At 38.8% G+C, this 25611-nt stretch overlaps 1 protein-coding gene across 1 annotated transcript; it reads right to left on the minus strand.

The window, feature by feature from the left end:
• Window positions 1-130: 130 nt before the first annotated feature.
• map1sa (microtubule-associated protein 1Sa) lies at window positions 131-24015 on the minus strand. The gene is made up of 7 exons (XM_077202114.1): window positions 23479-24015; window positions 16575-16676; window positions 7454-7536; window positions 5909-6049; window positions 2589-5766; window positions 1962-2149; window positions 131-1679 (listed from the first exon to the last, which is right to left on the minus strand). Exons 1-7 carry the CDS (start codon window positions 23873-23875, stop codon window positions 1524-1526), a joined length of 4245 nt encoding a protein of 1414 aa, XP_077058229.1. The 5' UTR covers window positions 23876-24015; the 3' UTR covers window positions 131-1523.
• Window positions 24016-25611: the final 1596 nt, after the last annotated feature.

The raw sequence follows: 25611 nt of genomic DNA on the forward strand, positions 1-25611 counted from the left end.
ATAGTGCACACTTGTATTTCATTTGTATCCATTTGAAAGATTTAACTTTTTGTTTGTCATAGTTTTCTGGGGGATTTTTTGTGAGCCCTCACATCACTGCAAAAAAGAAGAAAAAACACACACAAAATACTGTCATTCTTAATTTATCAACTTTATTTGACATTTGAAAATATGCTTACATTTTGGAATCCCGTACTGTAATATTTAACCCATTTAGTGACATTAGCACACACTTGCAATATTTATTTTATTTGGCTGTTTTTTTTTTCCTTTTAAGAAAAAAGAAAATCTAAAACATAGTACTTGTACCTCATAAAAATCGTTTTATCGGCTCAGGAAGGAAAACAATCAAAGTGCAATTTTAAAAAGGTAACGCATAAACTGTCCCACTAACGGTTTTATAAAGGACCAAACAAAGAAAAACATGTTTTAATTGTGGTCTTGTGGGGCCCTTTCCATAAAACATTTGATTTCTCAGAAAGTATTGTAGCCATTGCTGTGACAATGTGCACTTTAGTTGAGCTATCTACTACATGACATTTAACAAAAACAAGGTGATCAGCAAAAAGTATTCACGATTCAAATGACATGCTGCTTTAGTGTTAGTCGATGATGGCAGAACAATAAGGCATTCATCTTTGTGTACATATAATTTTCTCCTCCAAAAGGAGCCAAGACAAAAAGACAAAAAAAGCAGAGTATTTTCCATTCTCAATAAATGCAGAACTAATATGTCACCAGGGTTTCACTACATATATGTTCAACGACAATAATCTTTACTTTCCTACATAGTGTTTGCAATAAAATAGGACCTTACATTTAGAAACCACACTTTCCGTCGAACGTTTTAATCTAAAAATCTTAATTTGGTACAAAGTACAGCTCTATTATCTTAGTGAAATGTTTATCGAGATGGTATAGCTTAGTTTTTGTTCATTTATTGACGAAGGTGGTTCAGTTTTGTTAAATAAAACTGATTTTAATTGCCCAAACTTGTTAAAGGTCCCACTGATACACATTGGCCCTGCTATGCATGATTCAGCACAGGATCTGTACAGTGAAACGCTGGGATACATCTGCCATTTACAGATATCAAGTGTTAACCTGGATATTTAACTCTATTCTACCATAGTTTTCCAAGGGGCATCTAAAGTGTGCAAAATATATGTGTAAGTAATGTAGGACCATGAGCTGGTAACATCTAGATATCAACATGCTAGATATCAACTAGATGCAATGAATTATATAAAATAACATAACCAAACTGCTAAAAATAGCCATAAAAAATAGAAATGGCAATATTGTCTACCCTGTTCACACAGAATCCATAACACTTTAATAAGCAGCAAGTGTATCATGTTAAATTACAGATAAAACGTCATTGCTAATGATCAGAACCGAAATGCTTTATGGTAAACAAGGTAAAACGTGTGAAGAAATTGAGAGGCATCATTTTGCACATTATTTTGAAAGTGAACAGAAGTGCTCTAGTGACAGGCAGGGGTGTGATTCCTCAGGTGTCTTTAAAACTCCACTTTGCATGCTGGGAAGGTCTCGTCCTGCATGGCGACAGTGCTGTTGCTTCCAAGTACTGTGATTGACAGATCTCGCTGCCGTTCATGGGTCTCCTGGTACCAGTTGTGCATAGTCACTGAATCAAAGGTGGGGATCAAAGTCACCTGGAAGTGAACAGAAAAACTATTAAACAATTAATCAATAAAACAGTAAAGTAACTATCTGACAGTGACTGTCAAACCTGTGCAGACACCTGACACGATCAGGGTGAGTAAACTTTGTCAAAACTATTCCTTTAAGTTTAAACCATCCATACAACTGTATAAACAACGCTGGAGATTATTCAGAAGGTTCTGCTTTTTGTGTAATATTGATATATTTTCTACACCTTTTGTAAAGCACCTTGAGCTTGGTAAAGGCGATGAATAAATAAAACATCCAGTTACCTGAACATCTGGCCAGGATGCTTTGCCCTCTAAAAGAGAGTCGAGAATAGATCTCATGACGGTTTTCTTGTGCGGCTCATCTCCACTAATTATATAGCAGGATGAGCGGAGGCGCCGGAAAAACTCCACATCGACAGTGGAAGCTGCCGAGCCAGAGGGCAAATATGCCAAGTCCAAACAGACAGAACCTGCAAGGAGAGGCAATAACATTATGCACAATTTGACTTATTACTGTATGGTTGCAGCAGTGGTGCTTCGCATGAATTTAGGGACACAACCTTTTAGGGAATCCAAGGATTACTGTTAGCATGCTAATATCCTCTCAGATAGAAATGCATCCTGCACTAATTGACTAATCCAGGGGTTCTCAACTCTAGCCCTCAATATCCACTTTCTGGCAGAGTTTAGCTCCAAACTTGATCAAACTCAAATACCTAGAATTTTCTACTAATCCTGAAGACCTTGATTAGCCTGTTCAGGTGTGTTTGATTAAGGTTGGAGCTAAACTCTGCAGGAAAGTAGACCTCGATGGCCAGAGTCGAGAATCCCTGGACTAGTCAAATGTCCTGCCCAATCCACAATAGATGTGCAATTTATATATTTCTGGAAAAAAACATGAGCACTCACTGGATGAGGACTTTGAAAGCCCTGGTCTAGATCCACTGGTAGCATTGCGGGATGCAGGCCTGTTGTCCAGACTGGACGTGGCCCGAAAAGTTCCACTGGTAGACACCGGAGCACCAGTCTTTGCCTTCCCACTTTGTGTTATGTTTGCAGATGCAGTCTTTGAGGACACAGTTGCAATTTTTTTGGTCTTCAACGTTACATTCTTGGAAGATCTACCCTGAGCATCAGCCTCTGGGTCGGCCATGCAAGCACCAGGCTGGGGTGGCAGCGGTGGTAAATCCTTCATTGGGGCAGGTGGAGGGTCTTCAGAGACACGCTTGGAATTGTGGTGTAACGAATGAGTGCTAGGATGGTCATGAGGATGGTGAGGTGGAAAGATATCACTAGCTTCCTCATCAGAGTCCAAGTCCTCAGTAATGGAGGGACACTCTTCAGTGGCTGGTGGCGCATCAGAATCAGAAACCGAGATGAGAGAGACACTAACAGAGGACGTTGTCTCCTGACCTTCCACTGACTGATGATCACTACTGCTGCACTGGTTCGGCTCTTGAGAGAGGTCAGGACTTGGGGCAACAACCTCACAGGACAGTCCCTGCTGGTTCTCTGGAGATTTGTGATGCTGAAACTCACAAGGTGAAACCAGACATAGATCGACATCATGTGGAAGGATGTCAATCTGTGGTCCAAAGAAGTGATTCTCTGATTCATCATATGTATGGTGACTATTATGAGATGTTTTTAAATCTGTTTTTAGGTCGCGGTCTGCTAAATGTCCATTAGTGTATGCCAAATTACCAATCTCCTCCTGTGAATGACAAACAGGCACTTGTTCAAAGGATAACGAATCATCTACTTCAGTGGAGTGTGGAGAGCCAACTTCCGCAGGAAAGGAAGTGAGGCTAGGAGAGGCATCGGGTAGAGTATCTTTAAGTGAAGTAGAGGAGAGAAAGCTTGGTTGTCTATCTTGTGATGATATGGAGCTGTTTTCTAGATTGCTTCTCGAACAACCTGTCGAGTTCTTGCAGAATACCACCTGACTGTCTTCAAAACCGAGACCAGAAGCCCTGATACCTGCCTTACAATCTTCGCCAGAGACCCGAGAAGCATTATTCTTCACAGAGTCCGTGGGAGAAACTAACTCGAGGGTTTTTTCGTCCAAGCTTGTACAGGCATCCTCTTTGGGACATCCATCAAGCTCTGTTGGAGTGAGATCAAAGTTTACACTTCTCTCACTCTTTGGAGTCTGTGCAAGTGGGGAGGAGGGTCCAATAGCAATGCTTGAGTTGGGGTTCCCATCCATACACCGAAACTTCTCTGGACTTTCATCAGTACCTTTTTTAGAGCCATTCACCTGCACATCATTGTTGCCAGAGGCACATTCAGTTCTTGAGCTTAGATTGTTGCCTTCAACATCCTGCAATTGTTCATTCTCAATTTTCAGCTTTTCCAATCGTGCAGTAACATCCTCAGGCGTAGATGTCTTTTGCCGGTCTGCATTTACTTCACTTGAGGATTTCAGATTGTCAGGCTCTTTTTTGTCTGGCTTTGGCTTCCCTTTGGGTAAAGGATCCTTTTTAGGGACCAGCAAATCTTTCTTTAGTGAGCCATTCTTGACAACTGACTTTCTAGACTCTGTATTGCCTGGCAAATGTCCGGTGAGTTTCTTAACATCCTTACCAAGAGTTTTAGTAGTTTTTTTGTCTTCTGGTTTGACCTCTTTCTTAACCTCTTTTTTCACATCAGGTTTAATATCTTTCTTGGGCTTTGCACTGAGATCCTTTTTCAAGGGTTCTTTCTTTTTCTCTAAATTTTCATCCTTCTTTGCAATACTTGTCGGTGGCCGTTCCTCTTTCTTCCTAACTTCCCTCTTTTCATCTTTAGCAGGTTCTTTCTTAGTCACTTGCTTTTCAGGCTTAGATGGTCTTTGTTTCACATCATCTTTTGGCTTTGCTTTTTCCTCACCCTCTTTCCCTTCTTTTGGAACGGTGTCATTAGTGGATTTGGTCTTTGTTTTAGTGTCTTGCTTTTTCAACTCTACTTTGCTTACCTTGTCTTTGAGTAAGGCACTACCAGGTCGAGATTCTTTGGAAATACTCTTAAGACTTTCCTTGCTCCCAGCATGCTTTGGCTGTTTATCCAACTTTGATGTCTCAAGGTCCTTCAAACTAACTACTGGGTGTTTGAGAAACTCTAGATGCTTTAGTCTCTCTAAACCTTCAAAGATCTTGGATTCTGGAGTGCACCCAGGAAACAGAACCCGGATTATCTTTTCTCGAGGATTAGCTGGATGCCAAACCAACAGGGCACATATGGAGACCATACAGTCTAAAGGGATTTCTGAGGTTTTTATGTTTGGAGTGCTAGCAGGCCAAGTTTGCAAGAAAGCTTCAAGTTCTTTGCTACCTTTGACTGGATTGAGTACATAAAGATCTAGGCGACCTACACCCATCTTCTGGAAAAGAATCACCGGCTCGATAGCCGGCCCAGCAGTGCGACTGAGCTGCTCAGGAAAAATTGACAACCTTTCTAAATGCTGTAATGTTAGGGCAACTTGATCACAACTTCGAAGGACCCTGGGGTCAGTATGCAATGTTTTGAGTCTTTCAGAAGCATTGAAAAATACAACCCCTATTTCTGGAGATATCAGATTCTTCTGCCAGTCTTCATTGCTCTGCGATCCAGCGGACTCCTCTTCTTGTTCAGCCACTTTTCTGTGAAGTAGGCTGTTCATACCAGGAAGATTATCCACACCAACATGGGTGAGCAATACTGAGTCGACTCGGTCTAGATGTCTCACCAGTTTCCAAAAACAGGATCGAGTATCAGACCCCCCATTGACCAAGACATTGAAACCATTCACAGCAAAGAAGGCACAGTCACCTCTTCCTCCAGGAAACACATAGCAGCAAGGACGGGACAGTTTCAGGAAGCCCACGGTACTGGGTGGCACAAGGAGATCAAAAGGCGACTGAGCTTCAAGAGACTCTGACAGATACTCTGTGAACTCCTGAAGGCCCTCCATCTCTGGTAGCACTAATGGAGGGTTGGTTTTAATTTCTATATAATCTTGCAAATTATGCTTTTCTAATTGAGAATTTTTCCACATCCCAGATTCTGGACAGCTGAGGGTTAGGCTGGCTTTCTGAGTAGGGTCTGCAGAGCTCAGAAGATCTCCAATCTGTGAAGGGGGAAAAAAAACTTCTATTAGAAGACAGTATAATAATATTAATTGGAGGTAATTCATTTGTTTTTTGTGTATTTGAATATAAAAAGAATACAATTACTACATAACTAACTTGTTTGACAAACAGGGGACTGACCTCTTCATCTGTAAATATCTGGATAAAGTCATTTAGTGAAAAAGACCCAATTTGCAACTCAAGGTCTCCAGTATCTTCAACACATTGTCCAGCAAGAATTAGCAGCTTATGAAGAGACGTATCAGAAATGAGCCGACGGACCTATGAAAATAAAGACCCACATTAAAATGTGCAACAATTATGGTTACACTTAAATATTATTAGAGAAAATAAGCAAGCTAACGTTGAACTATACAAACCGTATTCAGCCCTCAAATTGAGACCCTAACTACATTTTACAAGGCATTAAAGGAAGACACTTGGCTGCTGCTCTGGATAGCAAATATCGAGAGCAAATATAACTGGACATGGTACTTCAAGAAATGCATCAACATCTCCCTGTGTTTACACAGTCTAACGTTGGGTAAACACCAGTCAAATAGCTTTCATACATTTATCAGGAAATAACGGCAGTGGACAGAGAACAGTGGACAGGAATTGAGGGTGCATGTGTGGAAAATTACAGCAAAACCAATATTTAAAAGTTTAAATGTAAGAAAATCAATTATATCATAAAAGCCAACATTACTCTGTCTTTGATTTAGGGTTGGGTAATTTAACTTGGGTAAAAATCTTTATATTCGCAGTTACATTTATTCACTAAGCAAATGATTTTATTCAAAAAGAGTAACAAATGAGGAATATAACAAGCAAGTCATCTTAAGGGGGAAATAACATGATAAGAGCTAAAAATACAAAGTTTCAAACATCTAGAATAGTACAAGCTAGAACAGGGAAGGATTTAGAAGTATTTTGATGCCATTCAATATATTGTGTATACAGATGAAAATCGAAAAATTTAAATATCGTGCAACAGATCATGTATTTCAGTAATTCAAATTAAAAGGTGAAACTAATATATTTAGTATATATAACTATATAAATATGCATGATTATACTTTTCAAAGGGCAGACATTTCTGTATTTAAAATCCTTTTTTTATTGATTTCATGTAATATTCAGATTTTCTGAGATTTTGAATTTGGGGTTTTCATAAGCTGTAATCTATAATCATCAAAATTATAACTTTCGCACGATATTATAATTTTTCGAGTTTCACCTGTGTGTGAGTGTGTGTGTGTGTGTGTGTGTGTGTTTGTGTGAGAGAGAGAGTATGTATATATAATTTATTTATCTTTTCATTTGGAAAAATGCAGCGTAATAAACAACAATATTTAACAATAATTATTAATATACGAAAATTATCTGGCAGGGACTTCCATGAGCATGATTGCAAAAAAATATTTTGGCATCTGAGGTTTAAATCTAAGAGGATATTAAGAATCTCTCTAAATGTTTTTAACAACTTCAAACTCTAAAATATTTGCGACTCATAGTCTTGCAACTCGAAAAATGTAATAGCCTAATAGAAAGATCATTAACATCAGAGCCATATTCACAATGTTACTAAAAAAAATGTATGAAGCAGGCCTACTTCAGGTAAACTGGGTATGCCAAGTATATGTGATGATATTAGTGTGTTGCAAACTACACAAAGAGACTCACCTCTGAACAAACCAAATCATGAGATGGGTTAACTATGACCTGGGTCTCTAGCACATCCCCGCTGTGCTGCAGTGTCTTCTGGCCTGCGGATGGAGACAGAGTGGGAGATCTTTAAAAAACATTAGTCCATGAACACTAGGTAATTATTTTAATTTATTCTGTACAGTTACACACAGTGACAAACATGGCAGTCGAACAGGCAACACTATTTGCAATTTAATGGAAATAACAGTGGGTTAACAGACAGTCTATATTTGCTCGTACACATAGAGCTATGGTGCTGACGCAGGTAACATAAGTTTGAGTTTGAAGATTTCCTGATCCGAATGGTGCAAAGTCCAAAACCACAGCACCATTATCTTCATGTGGGTTTATAGCTCTAGATTAAAGGTTCTACTTCCTCAAACTTTCATTTTCCGTGCCAACAAAATCATTAGGAAGTACAGGACATTAAAGGGGTCAGAAAAAGGATGTTTAAGACACGACATGTTCCTGTCTTTTCCACAAACAATGAGCAAACGTGAGCTGAAGGTAATTCTAGCCTTCTGCTCGGCACCATGACGAATCGAAAACACATGGTAGGAAGCTTCTCCTTCCTTCCTGTAGCAGACGCTGAGCTATGACAACATCTGTGCAGCCTTTATCAGTCAACAGACAAATTGAGAAACCATATCTAGGTCTCCAGAATAACAAATGATAGTGGGGCCGCTCAATTGTACAGATTGAAGAATAGGTGTGGGTCCTTTAAATTAAAAGTTAAATCAGGCAACCAGGGCTATTATCAGTAGGGATGGGCATTTTTGTAAATTTCTTATTTCGATCATTGATAGGTCTCAAAAAACGAGTACTCGATTACTCGGGGGCGGGGCCTGTTCGGGGCGTGGCTTATTCGGGGTAGGTGGCGGGGTGTGTCAGTCATGGAGACAATGATACCAATTTAATATTTAAGCAATATTTTGGATTACAGTAGCACTTTCTGATAAAACAAAATGTTATTTTACATTATATTGACTAACATTACACTTTAGTCAGAGTAAAACTGATTTAAATTACTGAACAACACATGACTGAATATGATATCTGAATACAATTTAGAGGAAATGTCATCATAAAAATTAACACACTTGATACTTTTAGGCTACTTTATTCAAACGTAAATAAAACATTCTCTTCAGTGTTAGGCTACTTCAGCAGCATATTTCAACTGTTCTTATGAAACAACAACAAAAACGAACAGCTTAATTTTCATTTAACAAGTTTAACAAAGTAACTAACGACTGCTACAGAATCATTTATTGAAACAAACACAAAAAAAATAAAAAAAACATCCTGTATAGGCCTATTTTTTACCACGCCTGATGAAACTTAAACAAGCTACAGCCTACATATTATTGTTCAAAAAAATAAGTTGGTCTACGTGCTCAGGTGAGAGGCGTGTTCGGAGTCTATTCACAATTAGTCCGGCGGTGGAAAAAACACGCTCCGCTGGAACAGATGTCGCAGGAACAGCTAAGTACCACTGGGCAATGATGCTCAGCTTTGTAAACCGATTCTCATTTACCTTCCACCACAGTAGAGGGTCCTGGTTTACAGAGATGCATGGCTCACTGAAGTAGCGTTCTATTTCAGTGTCACGCGAACAAATATCACTCGCGCCGGTGCCGTAATCCTCACCGAAAAGAGTGTCGAGCGCAGTAGCTGCCGCTGCTCGTTCAGGCTGAGGGTCATTTTGAATGGGTGTGACAGAATCTGTAACGCTGTCGTAAAGCTGTTCCAGACTCTCGTTTACTCTCTCTCGAAGCTCTGTGTCAAGAAACTTCAGATGTTTGTGTCTTGGATCCAATGTTGCTGCAATCAGAGGTAGAGAAACTTTCTCAGCATCCTCAGCAACAGTGACTATGCGCCGTTTCAGAGATTCTGCCACTGCTGTCTTGAATTCCGAAACTCTTGGAGACTCACCGATCTGTGTGTTTAGGTGTTTAGTGATTAGGCTATGTGTAATTGGATAGACCATTGAAACGCAAACTTGCGTCTCACTGCACATTGTTGTTGTGGCGCACTTCAGAGACTGGAGAACAGGTATCAGTTCTTCCATTATCCGCCAGTGCTCATCTTTCAAGTCCAGTGTCTTCGCATCTGCAAGTTTTGTAGTATTACGATCTGACAGAACAGCGCACACAGTCCATCTCTGTTCCAAAAGACGTTCGAACATATCGCACACAGAATTCCACCGCGTACGACAGTACTGGATCAGTTTGTGTTCGGGTACGTTCTGCTGCTGTTGTTTCTGGCGAAGTGCTGCTGTAGCCACGGTGCTGTGGTGAAAATGTGCCACCAGTCGGCTACTGGCAGCTATCACGCTTTTAACAGAAGCAACACTGAAGCCTTCGTTGATGGCTAGCTGCAGGGTGTGTGCGAAGCAGGGCACTGATTCCCAAAGTCCTCGATTCGCGAGAACCATGTTACTAGCGTTGTCATGAACACATGCTATAACTTTCTCCGAGCTTGACAGCCACTGTTCTGTAGCTCCTTTTAGGTAGTTGGCTATGTTCGTAGCGGTATGTCGTTCGTCGAAACTGCGCGTCTCCAACACTGCACTATGTATTTCCCATTCAGAAATGTAATGACAAGTTAGTGTTATGTAGGACTCAGTGGTCAGCGAGGTCCATGCGTCCGTAGTGATAGCCATCTTCGTTGTCTTTGACAGTCTGTCTCTCAGTGGAGAAGCAGTCTTTTCATATAGAGCCTCTATTCGTCTCGTGACCGTCTTGCGCGATGGGATGTCATACGGGGCTCAACATAATTCATCAAATTTTTAAACCCTTCTCCTTCGACAAAACGAATGGGCAGCAAATCTTTCGTTATCATTTCGATGATTAGTTGTGTCATCTTTTCACCTCTGGCTGCGGTGCATTTCTGTCTGACGGTAAAAGATGCGATGCTCGTCTGAGTTGCGTCTTTGGTGGTATCGGAAGACATTTTATGTACAAATACAAGATGATAACGCATTGTACTTGTGGTAGATTTGTGTGACAGCTTGGCGCTGCATATTTTGCACTGAACTGTTTTTTCATCTATTTTGTCGAAGTGAAGTCAGACATCACTACGTGACTTTGACGCCATTTTCTCTGTTTTCAGTTTGGATTTTGGACCGCGCTCTTTCAAAGCTAACCATTCGGTGCCGCCCAAAATGCTGCTATAACCAATCAGAAAAAAAAGATTTTTTTTAAACTCAGATCATCGTTTTTGAGATCGATCGTCGCTGTCACGTTCGAGTACTCGAGTGATCGAGTAATATGCCCATCCCTAATTATCAGTAACTAAAACTATTACAAATATTTGTGTTAAAGAATGCTGACAATAAAATATAAATAAACTAACTAAAAACTAGAATTGTTGCCTTGGGAATAAACTGAAATAAGTTGAATAAAACGTAAATAAAAATAAACGTATCCCAAATAGAAAAATGATATACAATGACAAAAGCACTTATTTCTATATTTTTATTAAATAATAAATAGTTTTATTAAAAATCTTAAAAAAAAAAAAAGTCTATAATAAAACTAAAATAACACAATGCAACCATTAATAGTCATACATAACAATAGTCAGCATATTGCATCAATACGTCCAGGACATGAATCTATCTTCCGTTGGGATCAATTCATTCAAAGAGAAACATAAGATAAAACAGGAAATGATATCAGAGAGGACTCAGGCAAGAAGGTCATTAGGTCTTTTCAAAATATCAGAAAAAATACCAGAAAAGGCAGGATTATTTTAGTTTGTAAAATGTCATGTGGAACAAATAATTGCCCCATTCTGTGTAGTTTGGTTGCATAGTGCAATTCCATCCACATTAAGTCATTACAACTTAAATTACATTAAACTGGCTAAGCTAATTCGTTTATAACTATTATTTTGATGAGTTAAAGCAATGTAAAAACATATGATGTCAACTTATTGGTATAATTATTTTACAGTGTAAAATTGTCAACATCCTACACTGATTGAAAGCTTCTAAAACTTTTTCTTGAATCCTTATTTAATGTTTGAATTCTGGTGCATAGTCCAAAGCAAATCCACATTTAAGCTAGAAATCAACGGCATGAAAATAGTTTCTGCAGAAATCATGTCGCAGTACTGTTGTCGTTTACCAGAATGATAAAACTCCTCGACTACCTTCACCATCCCTTTGATCTTATCTTACAGCGATTATGCTGTGGCTGCCCTTCCCCTGTCATTACAAACAACCGCAGCACAGACCGCCGCATCTGAAACTGCAACATAGCTCTCTCAACAGATACATGTGGCCGATGACAGAATTACAACAGCATATGGAAATAACAGTACTATTTCATGTTGTATATGGGACATGATCAAAAGTATTGGGGCTCAGATAAGAGCACGCACCCAGCTGGACCTGTTCTCTGTCATTCTCTGTGGGTGAGGGGTTTAATCTGATCTATCTGGTGCTGGCTTTCAGAACATACCGGTGGGACCGGCTAGTCAAACTATTGAGGAAAAAACAAAAAACTGAAATTTAGTCAGCTACACTAAGTTACTAATGGGGATGTTAATACACTATATGGACAAAAGTATCGGGACACACCTCTTAATTATTGAATTCATGTGAATCCGCACAGTCTGCATTTACAAACATTTGTGAAATACTGTAATAGGATGCCACCTTTGCAATAACTAGGTTCTCTCAATTGCATCCCTGCGAGCTATTTCTCGCTCAACTGTTAGTGGTTTTGTTGGAAAGTGGAAGTGTTTAGGAACAGCAGCAACTCGACCGTGAAGCGGAAGACCATGTAAAGTCACAGAGCGAACGGGTCACCGAGTGCTGTGTGTAAAAGTCGCCATTCCACAGCTGAAGAGTTACACACTTCCACTGGCATTAATATCAGCACATAAACTGTGTGGCGGGAGCTTCATGGAGTGGGTTTCTACGGCTGAGCAGCTGCAGGCGAACCTCACTTCACAAAGCGTGGGATATAGGGATGGGATGGTATGAAAATTTCATATCACGATTAGAGTGACCAAAATTATCGTGATTATCAATATTATCACGGTTTTGTTAAAACAAGATGAAAGTGTTAAAAAAGAACTGATGCTCACACTGAAACCATTTCATCAAGTTTTATATTTGAAAATCAACAAACAACAAATAAAACGAGCAGCTCTATGCACTTTTTAAAGTAAGACTCTTATCTGTGGCATTTCCTTCCTTATAATGACCGTCGTCAATAGCAACATATTATAACAGCGCGCAATCATGTGTATCACAACGGACGCGCGCTCTCATTTCATTCAAATACAACTTGTCATCTTGCGTCTCCGTCTTTGATTGTATTGAAAATGAAATCAGAGTTGATTTATTGTTTAAAGAATTTGATAATATTGTTGTGATCATCTTGTCTGGACGAGTTTTGTACGCTGTACAAAATGGATTTAACAGGTAAGAATAGAGACATTAATCTCTATTCAATATGTTCCTGTCATTATGTGGTAAAAAAAAAAAACATCGGTGTAATAAGTGTACAATGAATATACATTATTATCTCTTAAATGTCACTCTTAATAGTCTTTTGAACTTGTTCGTTCGTCTTTGACTCAGATACTTGCTGCGAACTTTTCTTCGCGGAAGCTTCAAGTTTATTTCAAGTGAGTGAGATAAAATATTTCAACTCAAAACAAAATGTAGTTCCCAATTATTTCCTAGACGTAGTTTTAGTATTGAGATCAAAGTTAACTTGCCTTGCGTTCGCTATACAACAGTGTGTGATGGTCACAAAGGACGACTCGGCAGATTTGAAGTGTTTACCCCTATCACAGCGACTTTTTTTGAGCATGTTCTGCAGACAGAGTGACCATCCTCGATTAAGTTTTCCTCAGGATTTTTGTAAAAGCCAAAATAGGACCACACTTCAGATTTGGTCCTCTTAAAAGGCTGGAAAATCTCCCCGACACGTTCACCGCCTTCCGCCATTCCTTCTCGAATAAAAAAAACAAAAAAAACCCACATTGTGCGCCTGCGTAAGACTGTTACTGGCTGGACAGGATTTATAGTTAGTTATTAAAATCGCGATAATCAAACACGGTACATTTTATCGTGGTTTATAGTGAAACCGGTAATCCCATCCCTAGTGTGATGCAGTGGTGTAAAGCACACCGTCATTGGACTCATTGGAAGAAGTGGAAACGTGTGCTCTGGAGTGACGAATCACGCTTCTCTGTGTGTCAGTCTGATGGACGAGTCTGGGTTAGGCGGATGCCAGGAGAACGGGACCAGCTTGACTGCATTGTGCCAACTCTAATGTTTGATGGAGGGGGGATTATGGTGCGGGGTTGTTTTTCAGGGGTGGGGCTTAGCTCCTTACTTCCAGTGAAAGGAAAACTTAGTCATTCAGCATACCAAGACATTTTGGACAATTTAATGCTTCCAACTTAGTGGGAACAGTTTGGGGAAGCCCATTTTCTGTCCCAGCATGACTGCGCTCCAGTGCACAAAACAAGGTCCATATAGACATGTTTGGATGAGTTTGGTGTGGAGGAACTGACTGGCCTGCACCGAGCCCTGACCTCAAACTCATCCAACAGCTTTGGGATGAACTGGAACGGCGATTACGAGACAGGCCGACATCAGCGCCTGACCTCACAAATGCTCTACTGGATTAAATGAGGAAAAAAAACCTCGCACTGACACTCTTCTCAGAAGAGTGGGAGCTGTTATAGCTGCAAAGGGGGAACAGCTCCATATAAGTGCCTGTGTATTTTGAATGCAATGCCCGGTTGCTGTAATCAGGTGTTCCCAAACTTGTCTTTTTAGACAATCAAATGATAGAATTCAAAGAAGATCTCAATCAGCATGGCAGCATTAAACTTGAACACAAACTAATAAATAAAAAAGAAAAAAAAGAAAACATTTTTCTGCAAAGAAAAATTTGCAAATATGAACACAAGACAATAAAACGCAACAATCGGACGTTGAACACTATTAAGTATATTGATCTTTGTTAAATGTTACTTAGTTAATAAAAAAACAACTTTTCTTTTCTCTAGATTGAGGCAGATCTCCAGAAACAGAGTTTTGTCTCTTTGGTCTTGGGAAAAAGGGTCACTACTGCTAAAAGTATACAGAACCCAAATATCTATTAGATGGGAAAGCTGGGAACTCATGAGGGACAAAAACACTCACTAATGGGGTCTAATATAAACATGTTTTATAATTCAATACCATAAAGACAGCACTGTGGATATAAATCCGTTTCCAGGTACAGGAATTAGAAAACAGCTTGACAAGAGATAGACTGGCATTCCTGAGCAGCTGCTCAATGATTCGTCAGGATTAGTCAGCATATGTGCCAGGAAATGACTGGGACAGTATATATGCCCGTCCCATTCAGCAGTACGTAAGCCTAAAAAACATTGTGTGAAAGATGCTGCCAATGTCTTTAGGGATGTACAGACAGGAGACGGTGGTAATGAAGTTTTCCCCTGCTGGTCCCTAACGCTTCAACACAGTGCCTTCATTGTACGAGCCAAATCAAAACACTGAAAGCTTGAGCTCCCTGTGATCTAAAAGGCACAAACGAATTATTAATTCTTAAATGACACAAAGAAAAATGTTTGAGTCTATTTGTGCTGCAGTGAAAGGCTGTGTTGTCCTGGGCACAGAGAGGTTTACAGATATAGATGGGTCCTCGGAGCGGATTCCTCTGTGAGGTGACGTTCATGAAAAGAACAGTTTGAGCCGGAGGGGAAGTTCAAATTAGGGAGACTCTTTTACACTCGGTATAACATCTGAGACAGGGTAGGAAGTACGAGCAAACATCTTATCTTAGGGGCTGTTTGCACAACACAGTTTTCAACAAAAAAACTGAAAACTTGATGCGCTTTGGTCGTTCATTTACACGACAGCAGCGTTTAAGAGGCCTGAACCTATATCATTTGAAAATGTGTTTTAAAGTGCAAGTTTTTGAAAATGATACCGTTATTGTCTCCGTGTAAACTACAAAAACATGAATCTGTGAAAACACTGACGCATGTGTATTACGTGTTCAGTCTATAGGCGCTTAGCGTTTCTTTACAAAGTAATATCGCCACCTACTGGCCAGGCATGAACAATACAGCGTTTTCAGTTGTTTTCACGGATCCGTGTGAATGGGGATCGGTTTGACAACGTTGTCATCTGTAGCCTACGGTTAAAAATGCAAAGGAAAGACGTTCCCATTTTTAGTACATTGACGTAAAATAAGGCTAAGGTACGTTTACACGACAACAAAGTAATGGGCTCCAGCAGTTGACAAGCCTTTTCTCCATTACACACTATAAGCCGTCACACATCGCTCAGCCAAGCCCAAACTAGATTCATCATAAGTGAGGAATATCTCAATCAAAATGGCACAAAGCAAACATTGTACTGTAACCTAAACCAAAACACTACGCAGAAAATAAAAATATATCTAATTTGTAAATAAAACAGATTATTTGAATATGTTTAACAAGAAATTCTATTTCAAAAATCATATTTAATTCAACTTGCCAATTCTTTTTAAATATTTGTGACATTTACTAGGAATTTCCAAGTGAAACTGGTTTCTACACCATCACCCCCCCCCCCCCCAGTGCAGCCAGTACAAAAGATTTTGCGTTCTCACATGAAACTTTGCGTTTGCTCACAAAAACTGAAACTTTGAGTTCTCTCGCAAAAACCTTTACGTTCCCTCATGAAACTGCATTCTCTCGTAAAACTTTTGTGTTCCCCGATAAAACTGCGTTCGCACACGAAAACTTTGAATTCTCTCGTAAAACGTTTGCGTTTCCTCATGAAACTTTGCGTTCGCTCAAAAAACGTTTGCGTTTCCTCATGAAACGTTGCGTTTGCTCACAAAAACTGAAACTTTGAGTTCTATTGCAAAAACGTTTGCGTTCCCCCATGAAATGTTGCATTCGCTCACAAAAACGCTTCTTATTCTTAGGGCAGTGAAAAAAACAAAAACCACAAAATCATTGGAATATTATTTCTTCCCATGTAATATTCTTTTCCACCCCCCAAAATGAAAATGCCAAAACAAGACAAGGGTGAATATTCAATATATTGTTAGCTTCTTACCTTTGAGGTCCTCAGAGAAGCAAGCGGAGTGTCTTGAAATAAACAATTTGAGCTGTTGGTCTATGTTGCAGGCGGTCAGGTCGACGTCCCACGAGCGAACACCTGTGCGGAGACAAACCCAGCCCAGTCAGACTTCAGTCAACACAAGCGAAAGCTCAATTATTCATTGACCACATTCAACGTCCACATCATCCTGTGGTCCATGGGACAAGAGACAGTGACACAGGCTATTTATAAACCTCCTAGTGAGACTTTCTGTGTTGGCTGTGAAAAAATGAGTAGGCCAACCACAGACTTCACAGGTTTTGTGAAAACATGAGAACTAGCAGCTTTCTTCTTCGGATATATAACTAGAGTTATAAAATGAGGTTAAAGTCAAACTTTGTTTGAGATTTTGTTCTTTGGACAGAAACAAACCAAAGAAAAAGAGCCACAGAAGATAATACAGAATTCAAAAGAAACTGGAAAAAGTTTTTTTTTTCCTGAGCCAAAATAAGATGACCTCTTTCCAGCACTGACTCATTTAAGAAGAACCTACTACTGCAATGACTTCAGGTTTCTCATGTACTGCCAAATACCAGCTCGGGTTTAGTAAGAGACACCAATTGTTGAGTTTCCAGCAGTGGTGGACCATGACCAGGGGTGGGCGATATACCGTTGGACACTATTAACTGCTAGAACTTTGTCTCTATTGCGGTTACGCTCATGTGACGTTGATGTGCTGCGCGGTTACAACAGAGTATCGTTTGCGATTACCTATTGCGGTTTAAAAACAAGTGATTTTAAACTATTGAAGCACAGTAAGCAGTAAGACAATTCATTTTGCTATATGCGCGCGCTGTCAGATTGTGTCTCAGGGTGCGTCCCAATTCGCATACTATCCATTCTAAAGAGTATTTGAAAATAGAGTTAGTACGTCCCAAATCGTAGTATAGTTGAAATGAGTGTTCCAGAGATATCCGGATGGTCTACTGTATCCGGTCAGAATCCGAGGTGCAGATCGATGCGCACGCTAACGGCTAATATTGCCCACAACCCATCGCACATTGGACGAGGATTCGGTTAGAACTACAAACACGAGTGAAAAGTGTTAAAAAAAACTACAGACATGGAGGACGCGCGAGTGCGGCGGTTATGTAGAGGTTTAGATAGAGGCGTTTGAGTGATTAATTATCAGTATCAAACCTGACAAAAATGTATTTATTCAACGTTGTCTGGATTATATTGCATTTGCAGCAGCATTGTGAACTTTTGTAAAGATACGTTTAGCCATTAACTTTTAATGCATCATTATTTTCTAATTGCAAACACATGAGGAGAGTCTCCGCATCAAAGACCCACGACTGCAGATGAAACGCTCATAGAGCAAGTAAAAACAGTGATTTTTGCCGCCTAATTGGTCTTGAACGATTAAATAGACATATCTGTGTGTCAAAGTGACCATGTCTTTTGCAAGTTAACGTTAAATTTGTGTTTTAAGTGTACGTAAACAGTTGAGAAAGAAAACGTATAAGTATATTGGATCTGTGCAGCCGGTCTTAAAGTTTAAATGCACCTGCTGTTGTTATTAATGCTAATCAAACAACAAAAAGAGAAAATCTCTCACAGCTCTTGAATCACTTTTGTAAGTTTAATCGGAATACATGTATATTTAATTTACACAGTGAAGACTACGTATGCAGTGTTTTTATACATTTGATTATTTTATACAATTTATGTTATTTCTAGTGCTTGAAGTTTTTTTATTAGCGAACTTCATTTCATTTGTGTCTGTGTTCAATTGTAGTTTGTCTTCCTATATACTTGTAATTAGTTTCTTTATCACTGTTTACTTGTCTTCAGTAAGCTTGAGGGGATTTTTAATACTTAGGCTAGAAGTTTTTTTTATGATATTGAAAATGGTTGCAAATTACAAAATTTCATTGGGATCAAACTTTGAAATCATGAAATCTTTAACTCGTCTCGTGATTTAAGATTTGGTTACATATTGCCCACCCCTAATCATCACAATTAGCTGTTTCAAGCCTATGATTAGCTATAAAGCATGAAAAGACAACATTGCTGTTGTAATTTTATTTTATCCTGCAGCGTTACAACCATGTGAGCTCAGAAAATATTCACCCTCTCATAGAAAGTCTCTTGTTTGCATTCAAAAGTCCAATTTATTTTAAAGTCCCCCTGTGATGGCAACCCAGCTTTTAATTGTTTATACGTGGCGTTTTTAATATGCTTTGATATGACAAACCATGTGTAAATTCATAAGTCGACAGCATTGCTGAGTATTTTCTCCTTAAAACTGCAGTGAACCAAAGACAGTCTCAAAAACACGGTTTGAAATCTCTGGTGTTTCTGAAGTCACAAACTACATTGTAACCAATCAGATCAACGTGTGATCGGCAACGAGTGGATCTCTGGGTGAGTGAGCGAGTGAGTGGAGGCGGGGCTCATCTGCATATTCATAGAACCACATATATAAAGGGAGGAAAGAGTGTCGAGTTACATTCAAGCTATTTTAAGGCATGAAGAATTTATTTTAAGGATAGAACGCTTAAATATATAATTTTGGTGATCAAAGATGAGTTTTAAGGGATACAATTACAACTTTACAAAGTAGCTTGTCCAACACTGGTTGCTGTAGCTTTGGTGTTGCTATGCAGTTGCCAAGGAGTTTTTGTTGAACAAACGGCCTCAAGCACACCTAATTTTGCGAACTGGTGTCTTTTAGAAGAATAAAGAAGGCAGCGGATCGTGTTTTAATGAAAGTGGTGCAGAAAAATTGGGCCTACTGAGCCTAACTGAGGGTAAAAAAAACAGAACGAAGATTTAAACCAAGTGAAGATTTTCAACCAGCTTCAACAGTTTCTCTTCAAAGGTGCTGACAGCATCTAAACCAGAACAGATCTTATTCCTGTCAGATTATTGCGGTGGAAGCGGCACCGTCTGACCAGGAAGAGAAGGAAACACTGGCAACAGTTAGAAAGAGGATGTGTGTGTATCAGTCACACGGCCCTTGTGTATAGTCACAGATAAAGAGACTGAAAATCAAAAGAAAGCCGATGATAAAAGGAAAATAACTCCACTGCACACACGATCATGTCTAACCAGTGTTTTCTCCCAGTCTGACCCAACTAAACAAGTGTTAAAACCCCATTAAAAATCCAACAGTGAATGGAGACCAGCAAGACGGCTTTCTTTCAACCCAACAGATGCACCTCACACTTACTAAAGATGAACTTTGAGCTGCACAAACCAGCACAATGAGGAAGGAGAGTCTGCAAACACAAGATTCGCTATATATAACCCTGCTGTCCACCGACAAAAGAATTGCTTCGCCTTTTCAGGGACTCTCAACCGAGAAAAAACAAGTCATCGACGCACATCTGCTGTGCTTCTCTTTGATGAGAGTGTGCGTTCAGATTTGAGGATTGCAGGCCCGCAGAGATCTCGAGCAGACAGGGAAGCCATGCTGAAGTAAATGAGCTGCATTATTTATGGTCTGCAGAGCTGCATGAGTCTTTTTATGTGCGTTGGGATCCACAGGCCAAGAATCTGGCAAAAAGAAAAACTGAAATACTGGAAAACCAATAGCATAATTCCTACCTCAGAAAAACATATTGTTGCACAGAAAGGCAAGGCTCTGAATGGACATGAACCGAAGGCTTGAAATGACACAGAATAGTGTCATTAAGTCTGTTGTCTCTCTGACATTCACTCTCAGAATAAAAATATGTGCAAAAATTGCACCTTTTATCGACAGCTAAAACAGCTTTTTTTAAACACTGCGGCAGTACACCAAAAGGTTAATAGTTCACCCAAAAATTAAAATTAGCCCATGATTTACTCACCCTCAAGTCATCCTAGGTGTACATGACATTCTTCTTTCAGACGAACACAATCAGAGTTACCGGTATATTAAAAAATGTCCTGGCTTTTCCAAGCTTTAGAATGGCAGTGAATGGAGGACGAGACTTTGAAGCCCATAAAAGTGCATCTATCCATGATAAAAGTGCATCTATCCATGATAAAAGTGCATCTGTCCATGATAAAAGTGCATCTATCCATGATAAAAGTGCATCTGTCCATGATAAAAGTGCATCTGTCCATGATAAAAGTGCATCTGTCCATGATAAAAGTGCATCTATCCTTCATAAAAGTGCGTCTATCCATCATAAAAGTGCATCTATCCTTCATAAAAGTGCATCTATCCATGATAAAAGTACATCTATCCATGATAAAAGTACATCTATCCATCATAAAAGTGCATCTATCCTTCATAAAAGTGCATCTATCCATCATAAAAGTGCATCTATCCATCATAAAAGTGCATTTATCCATCATAAAAGTGCATCTGTCCATCATAAAAGTGCATCTATCCATCATAAAAGTGCATCTATCCATCATAAAAGTGCATCTATCCATTATAAAAGTGCATCTATCCATGATAAAAGTGCATCTATCCATCATAAAAGTGCATCTATCCATGATAAAAGTGCATCTCTCCATCATAAAAGTGCATCTATCCATCATAAAAGTGCATCTATCCGTGATAAAAGTGCATCTATCCGTGATAAAAGTGCATCTCTCCATCATAAAAGTGCATCTATCCATGATAAAAGTGCATCTATCCATGATAAAAGTGCATTTATCCATCATAAAAGTGCATCTATCCATGATAAAAGTGCATCTATCCATCATAAAAGTGCATCTATCCATGATAAAAGTGCATCTCTCCATCATAAAAGTGCATCTATCCATGATAAAAGTGCATCTATCCATGATAAAAGTGCATCTATCCATCATAAAAGTGCATCTATCCATCATAAAAGTGCATCTATCCGTGATAAAAGTGCATCTATCCATGATAAAAGTGCATCTATCCATCATAAAAGTGCATCTATCCATCATAAAAGTGCATCTATCCATCATAAAAGTGCATCTATCCGTGATAAAAGTGCATCTATCCGTGATAAAAGTGCATCTCTCCATCATAAAAGTGCATCTATCCATGATAAAAGTGCATCTATCCATGATAAAAGTGCATTTATCCATCATAAAAGTGCATCTATCCATGATAAAAGTGCATCTATCCATCATAAAAGTGCATCTATCCATGATAAAAGTGCATCTCTCCATCATAAAAGTGCATCTATCCATGATAAAAGTGCATCTATCCATGATAAAAGTGCATCTATCCATCATAAAAGTGCATCTATCCATCATAAAAGTGCATCTATCCGTGATAAAAGTGCATCTATCCATGATAAAAGTGCATCTATCCATCATAAAAGTGCATCTATCCATCATAAAAGTGCATCTATCCATCATAAAAGTGCATTTATCCATCATAAAAGTGCATCTATCCCTGATTAAAGTGCTCCACAGTCTCCAGGGGGGTAATAAAGGCCTTCTGAAGTGAAGACATGCGTTTGTGTAAGAAAAATATCCATATTTAAGACGTTATCAACTAAAATAGCCAGCTTCCGACAAACGGCCGTATACATCGCTTTACGGCAAAAGAGTGACCTTTGACAAACACGAAAGCGCAGAGGAAAGAGCAAAACAAAACCGAAGTCTAAAATGTGATTTTTTTAAAAGAGAAATGTGAGAGGATTTCAATATAATTGAAGCTTAAGTTTGTTGCACAGCTCAATTTGTTTGACCCGCGTGGCATCAAAGCTTACAATACTCCTACATCATACATCGCCTCAGTGGCTACTCTTTGAGTCGACCTGGCCGTCTGCCGTAAGCTAGTTATTTTAGTTTTAGAAGTTTTAAATAGGGATATTTTTCTTACACACATGCGTCGCTTTGCTTTAGAAGGCCTTTTATGATGGATAGATGCACTTTTATGATGGATAGATGCACTTTTATGGGCTTCAAAATCTCTCCCTCCATTCACTGCCATTATAAAGCTTAGAAGAACCAGGATATTTTTTTAAATTATTCCGATTCGTCTGAAAGAAGAATGTCATATACACATAGGATGGGTTAAGAGAGAGAAAATCAAGGAGTAATTTTCATTTTGAGGTGAAGTAACCCTTTAAAGGGACATCTTTGTACCTCAATTACCCCTGAAATGTTCAAAGGTACATAATATTGCTATTATAAGGTACTATTATGCACCTTTTAGGGGTGCATTCGAAGAACATTCAAAATGTTTGCAAAAGGATCAAATTAAATGTTCAATTAACTTTTGCATAACCAAGAAAATAACATTATCTCCTATTTTCAAAAAATGGACTGTTTGGACGTTTTGAAACATTCGAAATAACATATTTAGATTTTAGAACTTAATTGGAATGTTCGCAAAACGTTCTTAGAACACATTTTGCTCGCTGGGTTTACAGGACTCTTGGCATTGCTGAAAGCTGAGAGCCCAGTTCAACGGTAAATATGTGTATATGAGCCCTCAGTGGGCATTCATCTCTTTTAGTTCTACTCAGCTGACAAAATGAAAAGGAGGTCAAGGTCATATATGAACAAAAGGGAGTCTCTGGAGTTAGTATATGGTTACATCCATGCCATGTGACAGCTTTTAAGAGACTTTCAATGAAAATTCTGCAAACCTCCCTATTTATATCACCCAGACTTTTATATTAGCAAGTCCTCAATAGTGAGGTAGATTTTAAAGTTAGAATAGGATTAAACTGGCAACAGAATTTTGATGAAACTACTAAATTAGTAATTCCTCAATATATTCCAACATATTTAATCATAATAATAATGTTACAGCAACAAGAGCTACAAAAAGACACCGACGTCATTTTCTGAAGACGCTGCAGTGATAAATTTGTTTGTTTTCAGCGGTTTTTCTCTTCATGACGTAGACTCATATAGTGATGGGCGAGGGAAGCGCGCTCTGGCTCTCATTCAGTCACTATCCCACAGTAAGACAAATGTTTACCTCTTTCAATCTCGGACACTAGTAAATCCACAAATCCAGCCGGACCGGGCTGTCCGACAATGACGAGCAAAGAGTATTTATCGCTGCAGAAACCGGGACGAGTGCTTCGGCTGGAGTTTTCCATGCTTGCCAACTCGCCGATGTGGTCCGCCGCCATGTTGCAAAGTTTATCAATTCGCGATGTCCGATTCGCAAACGAATTGTTCATTTGAATCGGTTCTTTTAAATGATTTGGTCGAATCGATTCTCTCCAGATCCACAACGGGGAACTTAAGAAAAACAGGAGCAACAAACAAACAAAACTGAATTTGATACAAAGATGATTTCTTTTTTCAAAGATGTAGGACTTGATAATGCAAATCAGTGATCCGTTAGAGCGAATGAATCTGGTACACATTTACAACAAATAAAACAGACCTATATATAACTTAATCGAAAAGATGGTGATAACCGCCAACTATTAATGTTGGTACAAAACGAAAAAAGAAACGCGAAATGCTGCGTGTTGACTTCTGGTAACAATTTAGACTCGAAAGAACCGGTTCATTGAAATGGTTCGTTCGAACGAACCGATCCACTCTAATGAATTGGACTAGCCAACAGCACAGGCTTGTTCGACTTGAACCGGCGCTGCACAGACCGATCGGTTGATGACATCAAAGTACCGCGAGAGCGATTCAAAAGCATAAGGAGCCATCTGCTCTCTAATCGCTCTCGCGGTACTTTGATATCATCAACCGATCGGTCTGTGCAGCGCCGGTTCAAGTCGAACAAGCCTCAAAACAAGCGATGCGCTCAGGGAAACACCCACAATTTACATGTGAGGGGTGGGGAATAGTGCTTTACGTCATTTGTGTCCTATCAGCTGATAAAGAGATTGCAAATTGGATATTTATGTTGTATTGTTCCTTTGTGTTATTGTATTATTAATTGTATTTTTTTTTTGTATTTAATTATTGTATGTTTTGTTATTGAATAAAGCGTTAAAAAAAAAAAGATCTCAATATGATCTGAAACGCTAAAGGTGTTGTTGTGAGGTGCATGTACAAATCTTTGTATATTTATTTTTGCATTAAAAAAATAAAGATCTGAAATGATAAAAAAAAAAGAGATTGCAAATTGGTATTTTGCAAACCTTATTAAAAGAAAACTTGTGCATTTGATGTGCTTTTTTTAGAATGCCATCTGAAAAATGTAAACAATGAAACAAAACAAAAAAAAATTCTGAAGTTATTTATTTTATAAGGAAAATGCCATACCTTAGAAGAAGTGGGCTCTTTTTAACCAAATTTTTTATTTTAGAAATGAATTTAAGTTATATAAATCCTTTAAACAAACTAAAAACAAAAAAGAGCTGAAAACATGTCACTGGTGTCACGTTTTAAAAGTCCATGAAATCAAAATGGACAGTTTTTGTTATATTAAGGAATATTGCTGTATTTATTATAAATGATTTATCGGTGCACATCATTATTATTTTAAATTTATGTTCCTCATAATCTTTAATCAGAATAACTTCCCCTCCGCATCTCATCTCTTCTCTGACGAGGGCGGGGCTATAACCTATCAATCACATGAGATCCACCAATAGTAAACCACAACCATCCAATCATCTAATATATTCCCACAGACAAAATCAAGCCCCGCCCCACATTAGTTCTTGCACATGAACCGTTTCACTCGGATATACGTCAGAATAGGGAAGAAAAGACTCCACTATGTTTCATGACAACTTTAATATTACTATGTTAGAACTCCTGTTCTTGTGGCATTGAATAAAAAAGAGAGCATTTAATATGCAATGCAATGAAATTGGCATTAAAAATTAGGTTAAAGGTTGGCTGGTCGCAATTTCCTGCTACAATTGCGTGTAAATAACCTTGTTGCAGTGTGGCAAATATTGTTTATTTAAAGTTAAAATATTGTATGTAGACTCTTAATTAATAGGAGGTACAAAGTGCATGCTTAATAATGTATTTGCTCCAGATGAAGTATAGCATGCCACACTGCAGGGCACTGTCATATCACCCAGGCCTATATATCTTCAGTCTACTATTTATCAAAATGTATAATGATTAATGTGTTGTTTACCATTTACCTTTTACTAGTCGTTTTTGTGGGAGGAGTCTGCAT

Source organism: Siphateles boraxobius, unplaced genomic scaffold, assembly GCF_051911475.1.
Source record: "Siphateles boraxobius isolate OS27281-9 unplaced genomic scaffold, OSU_SipBor_1 118, whole genome shotgun sequence".
In the NCBI taxonomy this organism is placed as follows: Eukaryota; Metazoa; Chordata; class Actinopteri; order Cypriniformes; family Leuciscidae; genus Siphateles; species Siphateles boraxobius.

Excerpts from the sequence above, each read along its gene's own strand:
- map1sa (XM_077202114.1), bottom strand. The coding sequence starts at position 23,875 with ATGTGTACCAGATTCATTCGCTCTAACGGATCACTGATTTGCATTATC. Across the intron at positions 7,537-16,574 it reads CTTCTCTGAGGACCTCAAAG|GCCAGAAGACACTGCAGCAC; the intron begins GTAAGAAGCTAA and ends CTCCATCCGCAG. Across the intron at positions 2,150-2,588 it reads GCTTTCAAAGTCCTCATCCA|GTTCTGTCTGTTTGGACTTG; the intron begins GTGAGTGCTCAT and ends CTCTCCTTGCAG.